The following is an 8,506-nucleotide window of genomic DNA, read 5'->3' as shown; positions in this document are numbered from 1 at the left end:
AGGCTCGAACCCACGAGCTGGGAGATCATGACCTGAACTGAAGTTGGATGCTTAACCGAATGTGCCACCCAGACACCCCTGTAAATGATTTTTAAAGGTGCTTTTATTGTTTTATCTTTTGAAGTTTACACACAATAGATCTGAATGGGTTTGAATAATTAGAGAGTTAATGAAATCCGAAGTTTATCACCTGTTACTGCCTTGCACATTCCAAGAATCTGAACATGTTCCAACTTAGAACAGCCTGGGTTTATAAAAACAAAAGTGGGTCACAGCGTTAACATTCAGTGGGAGTGCAGTGGGAGTCTGATTCCAACCCTGGCATTGCTGGGGCTTGTGATTGATTTTTTTTTCTTTTACTTTACAAAAGTTTCTGATGGGCGGAGCATCTAGTAATCCCTTTCATTCCCAAACTGTGTTTCAACTTCCTTTTGGAGCAAGTGCTTTGCTGCTCTAATCACAGCTTTTAGCAGAAGAGCAGCTGACATAGTGTGAGCAGTGTCGGCTATTAAATGTGCCCCTAAAGGATCCTCAAAATGAGATTTTCAGCACAGGTTGTTTGGCTTATGTGGTGGACTGTTTGTGTTGCAGAAGGTAAGAGTGAAAAAAAGAAAGCCTTTTCTGTGTTATAAAACATTTTCTGTTCTGCTTTTCACAGTGGTAATAGGAATTTGGTGTAGATTGTGATTTAATTACTGTTCTGTAGCTTAGTGTGTGAGTGGCTTTTGACATTGTTAAGTTTCAAAAAATAGAAGCAGCTTATTTAGATGATGTGATTATTCGTCATAATTTTATTTAATGTAAAAATTCAAAACAAGTTTTAATATTTTGAATGCTGTAATATAAGCATTTCCCTTGTAATTATCATAAAACATAATTTACTCTTTTTGCTTAGAATTTTTACCCAAATGCTTTCTGTGAAAGTATTAAGAAGCATATGAACATATATAGAACCAGAACAGAAATTAGACAATAGAAACCTTCAAATCATCTAATGACTAGATTTATCTCAGATATAGATGTTAACTCTTTCTAAAGAAGAATCCCTTTAGCATTTACAACTGTTACTGTCACGGCCTTAAAAGTCTGATAGACAAGCAAGCATTACTTGTACCTTTGGCATGAATATATCATATAAATTTGAAAAAAATGAATATGCAATGTTTATAACATCCAAATATTCTCATGGGTGTTTGCCTGTGGTTGTATTTGAGGTATATTCTAGAAGACCAGTCTAAAGACTATTCTTAAGAGAATAGTGAATATGAATGTAGAAGTTTTTATTTTCTGGCATTAGTAAGGCGATTTCTAGACATATAATTACATTTAATTCGAACACTACTTCTCAATAGATTAAAAAGTTTCTTTGTATGGAATTTGGTTTCTAGTTCATGATAGGAAACTGTGTGATACTATTTGATTTACTTTTTTTGAATGACATTTTTAAAACAAATGAGTTACCTATCATTCATAAATTTCCAAAACATTTCACTAAGTCAACAAGTTTTTTTGAATGCTTGCTTCCTGTCAGCCTCTAAGCATTGAAATATACCAACAAATAACACTAAAGCTCTGTCATTGATGGTCTTTCAATTTAGAAAATGAAGGCAGGTATCTCTCTTTAATTATATTCCTCAGTTATTTTTTTAAGGTTTATTCAAATATGCTTAATTTTTTTTTTTTTCTGAGACACGGAGCGTTTTTAGTTTCACAGTCTGATATGCTATTGCTTGATTTTTAGTTCAGAAACCTTATATCCAGCCACCTTTTAAACTAGCTATACAATCGTATTTACTGCATATGTAAATATTGCAGTGTGTATTCAAATGTAAAATATTATTGTATTGGCAAAGAGTTCCAGAACACTCTTAATGCTACAAACCATTACAAACATCTTTTTCTGTACACGAGTGTTTCTGTCTTTTCTTTAGCAGGAGTATGTTCAGTGTCTCAATATTTACATACTGTTTGCCTAGGCTTTATGTGGACATCATTTGTCATGTAAGGAAGATTTGTTTTCTTTCCAGCTCATGTTTAAAACTCAAGAATTGATGCCTAGTTTAATTAAACTGTTTCAGTGATTACAAAGCGGAATTTGAAACTTTAAAATCGGGTGTTATAAAGCATGTATTACAAATTAAGTAATACTGATGTAAACTCCTTACTTACATAATTGATTCCAGCCGACTCATTTCACCTGTATTTTCTATTTCATCAAAACGTGTTTAAATGTGGCATCCATTTCTGCTGGTGAATTGGGCATTAGCACTCTGCACGCTATCGTGAGACTGACTGTAAATCTGGCTAAGTCCTAATAGAGAAACTGTAACATTACTATTTAAAGTATTTAAAGCAATACTTTAGCCTCATGATTTTCCCAAAAGCGCACATGATGCACAAGTGAGTAGAAAAAAATCACATGAATTTTCAGCAGATGTAGAACTGTGATTTATTCCTTGTTTGCCAAAAAGTTCTAAAACTGGTTTGAAATGCCAATTCCATCAGTCTACCATACCTAACAGAAATTTCACTCAACAAAGTAACCTTACTCATTAAAAATATCCATATATCCTTCAATAGTTGCCTCTGGTTTTATTTCCCATGTAGAAATAAATATGAAATGGTAAATTGAGATATTGAGAAATACCAAATTGAATAGTGAATGGTAAATTGAGGAATTGAGAAGACAGTTTGGAACACCAGCACAATCTGCTTTACTCAACCGGTCTTAATGTTTTAGTATTTCATAAATTGCCTCTGTCCTGTTCAGAGTGAACATTCCTCAGAAAATCCTCCTCACTCTAAAGAGGAATGATAGCCCATAGGAAGAATTTATTGGCCCAAGTTTCATGGAGACCAGTTAGTACCTTTTCGATGCAATAGGCTCTCTGCTTTGCCATTGCCAGGCGTGTAGAAACATTAGTTGTTTTCCTTGTAAAACATCGCAGTTGGACGAATCACCACAGGCTGCTAAGAACTGGTCATATTCACAGGACAAAGTTTAGAATTACAGTCCCTCAATCTTACCACATAGTAGTTTCTGTTTCCCGGAATATATTATGACCAGCTTTTCATGTAGACCGTTTAGTCTTCGGGTCTACAAAGAGTATAATCTTTGAAATTAGCCACAGCCCAGAAATTCCTGGCTGAGAAATGTGAATAAATTAAAAACCTCCTAAACCTACTAAAATTTTGTTTGGAGAGATGTGGGTGTTACCTAATTCTGGAGGTTTCAAGGGCCAAAAATAATCTTTCAGGAGTAAAATATAGATCAAAGCTAGAGAGGTTCTCTTCTATCAGAAAACAAAGTAAAACAATTTTTTGTATATTGTTTCAAGTACAAGATGGTTTCCAATTTTAGAGTTAACCCTCAAATGGAAAAAATAATTGACGTTATCAATCGTAAGAATTACTTATAAATTAATTAAAAGTACTATTTTATAAAGATGTGTATGAATGTTATACATACTTATGTAATCCAGAAAACTTGAGGTAGTGGCGTTTAATCCCGAACCCTGTGTTTCAATGCCAATATGATAAATAGGAATTCGCCTTCTGCTGTCAAGAAAACTCCAGTTTTTAGAAATGGTTGTGTGATGTTTACCTATATGGTGTGATTTAAAGTTGTGCAGTGGTCACTTGCTTTCAGTATCCTCTCTTCTTTGAAAGGTAGTAGGGGCACCTGGGTGGCTCCGTAGGTTAGGCATCTGACTCTTGATTTTAGCTCAGGTCATGATCTCACAGTTTGTGTCATTGAGCCCCACAGCAGGCTCTGTGCTGACACCTGGGAGCCAGCTTGGGATTCTCTCTCTCTCTCTCTCTCTCTCTCTCTCTCTCTCTGTCTCTGTCTCCAACTCTCCCTCTCGCCTTCTCCCCCCTCCCCCTCTCCTCCTCTGCTGTTTGCACTCTGTCTCTCAAAATAACTAAGTGAACATTTAAAAAAATAAATTCTATTTTAAAAAAAGAAAAAAAATGTTTTTTTAAAAAAGAAAAAAAGAAATGTATTGATTTTACTAGATTCATCAAAACTGAAATTTATGTGGAATAGCAAATACTCTGAATAAATACTTTAGAATAGTAAAATCCAATAGTATTTACTGCAATTTACTGTGAATCATATAAGCTGAATGTTCTCTATTACAATTTCAGTGCGGAAAGGTAGAAATGGATGATGAGGGTGAAGAAGGGACTAAGGAACTCTGGAAGTTGAGGTGGCCCTGGGGAGGGGAGATCTGATGGGTGAAGTGTGACAGTGAGCACCATGAGAAGGGTCAGAGCAGACGCCCCGGGAGTGTCACGAGAGGGAGAAGTGTGCCACAGCAAGCCTTGTTTATTTTTAATGTAGACATAATGGAGAATGCATATGCTACTTTTCTGCCTGCACATAATGTTAAACTCACTTATCAAGTTTTGTTGAAATTGTTCTTAGCTGAAAATAAGTGTGTCCCCCAATGACACGTAAATTCTCTTTGGCCTTTGATTGCTAGGGCTACTGGCCAAGTCTACATCGATCCACTTTTCTTTACCCAATCCCTGATTGTTCTACAACCTTTGCACTTTCCCTTCTTCCCAATTATGCCTCCCCCTCACCCCAGACACCATTCCTACCTCCCCAGGATGTGAGTTTTTCCCAACCAGTCTATCCTGTGCTCACTAAACTGATGTGCACTTTACCCATATCTTAACAACTTTAACTAGTTTCAGAATATGGTGCATAAACAAGAGATGATATATTTGGGGTAAAATGTGCTACATTTTAGGGGGAAAAAATCACAAAAATAACAAAAGGGTTAAATAGGTTTGACAGAGCACTTCTCTGTGTTTGGACGTTTTAACTGAGAGAGCCAAGTTTCTCAAACCATGTTGACCAAAAATGTAATAGATAGGAAAGTGATTATAGAATTGTTCCTTCAAAGGCTCCCAAAAGCCTTTTTGAACAAATTTAAAATGCTTCCTGACTTCAAAATTATGGCATAAATTCAAAATTAAGACACTTAGACAGAGGTACAATGGAGTTACAGATAGAGTTTCTTGGGTTCATGCAATAGAGCTTTGAGATCACTGCACATGTGTTCTCATGTCTTACCTTTTACATTGGTTACCATCTACTGTGCTCTTCCCATGGGTTGCCTGCAATCTGCAGATATAATGGAAAGGTTCTGAAAGAGCTTCATATTCGTCCATTCTTTCATTCATTTATTTGCCCATCCAATGGTCACTTTTTAAGTGACTGCTTAAGTGCCTGCTAAGTGCCAGGCATTAGGACTAGCATTACCAAAAGGCGATTTAGTGGGGAAAACAAAAGGAATGATTATTGTATTTCATCAGCATATTGTATTTTACTGTAGAAAGCATTGTTATGGAGACAAGCAAAAGAGAGACTACAGGATCATTTAGAGGAGGCAAGAAATCCAAGTTGGAATGAGAGTCTGGAGTGGGATCAGGTTGGGGAGTTTCTTTGTAAGAGGTGGAATGAAGAGAGCCAAATCTGTCAGGGTCACGATGGCATCTTGGGTAGGCTTTGAAGTTTGAATGGGAGTCATGGAAATAAGGATGCCAGGTATGAAGACATTCAAGACTGAGGAAACATGGCTCCTGGGTGGCTCAGTTGGTTAAGCATCAGTATGTATATATATATGTATGTATACACACACACACACACACATACACACACACACACACACACACACACACACACACACACACACAGACAATAGAATATTATTCACCCATGAGAAAGAAGAAAATCTTGATATTCACAAAAACATGGTTGAACCTAGAGGACAATACATTAAGTGTAATAAGCCAGAGATAGCAAATACTTCATGATAAAACTTCTATATGAAATCAAAAAAGAAAAAATAAAACATCAAATTCATAGAAGCAGAATGTGGAATGCAAGTTCTGTACCAGTGGTGGGTGTGGATGCTGGTCCAAGCATGTAAGCCTTCAGTTATAAATAATTCCGGAGATCTAATGTACTGCATAATAAGAATCAAAGTAAATAACTGTAAACTATAATCAAATAACAAAGGAAGTCATCAAAAGAGGAGCAAATTGAGAAAAACAGATGAAAAACAGAAGACAATTAGCCACATGTTAATAGTAAGTGTTCACTTACCAATAATTCCTTAAATTTAAATTTACCTATTAAAAGGAATAGAGTACCTGAATGATTTAAAATAAAATAACCAAGGGGCGCCTGGGTGGCGCAGTCGGTTAGGCGTCCGACTTCAGCCAGGTCACGATCTCGCGGTCCGTGAGTTCGAGCCCCGCGTCGGGCTCTGGGCTGATGGCTCGGAGCCTGGAGCCTGTTTCCGATTCTGTGTCTCCCTCTCTCTCTGCCCCTCCCCCGTTCATGCTCTGTCTCTCTCTGTCCCAAAAATAAAATAAAAAATGTTGAAAAAAAATTAAAAAAAAAAAATAAAATAAAATAAAATAACCAAGAAATCACTTTAGATTTAAAGACACAATAGGCTAAAGTGAAGGAATGGAAGAAGATATTTCATGCAAATGGCAACCAAAGAATGATGGAGTGATTATACTTCTATGAGAAAAAAAAAAAAAACAACTGAATCTAAAACTGTCTCTAGAGATGAAGATCGTTATATAATAATAATGAGTCCATTCATCAGGAAAATGGTAACAATTTTCAACAGACGTGGAACCAACATTGGAATTCATAAATATATAAAGCAATATGGACAGATGTGAAGAGGAGAAATTGACAGCAATACAGTAATATTAGGAGACTTTAATACCTCCCTTGGAACAATAAATACAACACAGAAAGGCAAGAAAGAAGTTGAAGATTTGAACCACAATATAAAGATTTTTGGACCTAATAGATCTATATGGAATTTTTCACCTAACAGTAAAAGAGTACGTTTACTGCACATGAAAGATTGTATGCACTATCTTTTTCAGTCACGATGGGGTAAAACTAGAATGGGAAAATTCACAAATAGGTGGAAAGAAAATACACTCTCAAGCAACAATAGGGTCAAAGAGGAAAGAGCAAGAGAATTTTTAAAAATATTTTGAGACAAATAAAAACAAAAACAGTGTAACAAAATTCAGAGATGTTGCAAAAGCCGTGCAAAGAGGGAAATTTTTAATGATAAATGTCTACATTAACAAAGAAGATCAGGGCGCCTGGGTGGCTCCATCAGTTATGTGTTCAACTCTTGATTTTGACTCAGATCATGATCTCACGATTGGGTTCTTGAGATCAAGCATCGCAGTAGGACTCTGAGCTGACAGCACAGAGCCTGCTTGGGTTTCTCTCTCTCTCCCTCTCCCTCTCCCTCTCCCTCTCCCTCTCCCTCTCCCTCTCCCTCTCCCTCTCCCCCTCCCTCTCCCCCTCTCCCCCCCCCTGCCTTGCTTGCACATGTGCACTTGTGTGTGTGTGTGTGTGCGCTCTCTCTCTCTCAAAATAAACAAATAAACATAAAAAATTTAGCTTGACATAGCAGATTGTATATAAACAACCTAAGTTTATAGCTCAAGGAACTAGAAAAAGAGCAAACTAAGCCCAAATTTAGAAGAAGGGAGGAAATACTAAAGATTAGAACAGAAATAAATCAAATAATGTGTAAACAAAACACCCTATTCCATCATCTCACTAACACTATTATGTTTTTTCAAATTTATATGTATGTTGGGTTTTGTTTGCTTTTCTTTTTCTGATGATTGATTTTCATTCTGTATTCTTTTCTATTATATGTATATAACAGTAAAATTTCCTCTCAGACTATGTTATTATCATCTCACAAACTTTCATGTAAAATATTTTTTTAATAATCCAATTCAAAAGATTTAATGTTTTAAAAACAAAAAGATTACAGGGGCATCTGGGTTGCTCAGTGATTAAGCATCCAACTCTGGCTCAGGTCATGATCTCATGGTATGGGAGTTCAAGTCCCACATTGGTCTCTGTGCTGACAGCCCAGAGCCTGGAACGTGCATCAGATTCTGTGTCTCCCTCTCTCTGACTCTCCCCCGCTCACACTCTTGTCTCCCTCTCTCTCTCAAAAAAAAACTTAAAAACATTTTTTTAATAAATAAATAAGATTATATACTTTACTCCTTATCCTGAGTGTTTAATATTCCTAGTATCCCATTTCCAGTGTACTAGGCACCCCAAGTGAAGGAATAAAATTACCAATTATGAAAAAATATATAGCTCATATTTTCTCTTTTGATTTCTTCTTTATCCATGGGTTATTTAAAAACTAAAGCTGAACTTTGTGAAGACTTTGTAAATGACAGAAGTCTTGTTTATTGTTTCAAGTCACGTTACACATAATTTGAGGAATCATCATTTTGGTCTCAGAACATGAAGGAACGTGCTGATCTGTGTCATACTCATTGAACTCCACGTATCCATATGGTCTTAAGCACCCAATTATGATGACAAACATTGCAGATTCTCAGAGTTGTGGTAGCTATGGTGGCAGTTTCTCTGAGATCGTCACCTGATCTCGGATACCCCAATTGAGTACTG

General features: G+C 36.3%; 1 protein-coding gene across 3 annotated transcripts in view; it reads left to right on the top strand.

The window, feature by feature from the left end:
• CFHR1 (complement factor H related 1) overlaps positions 1-8,506 on the top strand; it is a 28,465-nt gene continuing 19,959 nt past the window's right edge. Inside the window, exon 1 of one of the 3 annotated variants that reach the window (XM_058700286.1) lies at positions 1-594. In XM_058700286.1, the coding sequence (XP_058556269.1) occupies positions 537-594 (58 nt within the window). In that variant the 5' untranslated portion in view covers positions 1-536. The remainder of the gene's footprint in view (positions 595-8,506) is intronic. The other 2 variants (XM_058700285.1, XM_058700283.1) reach the window with 2 other exon arrangements.

This window comes from Neofelis nebulosa, chromosome 15, assembly GCF_028018385.1.
Source record: "Neofelis nebulosa isolate mNeoNeb1 chromosome 15, mNeoNeb1.pri, whole genome shotgun sequence".
NCBI lineage: Eukaryota > Metazoa > Chordata > Mammalia > Carnivora > Felidae > Neofelis > Neofelis nebulosa.
This window is presented reverse-complemented; position numbering and strand designations above follow the sequence as displayed.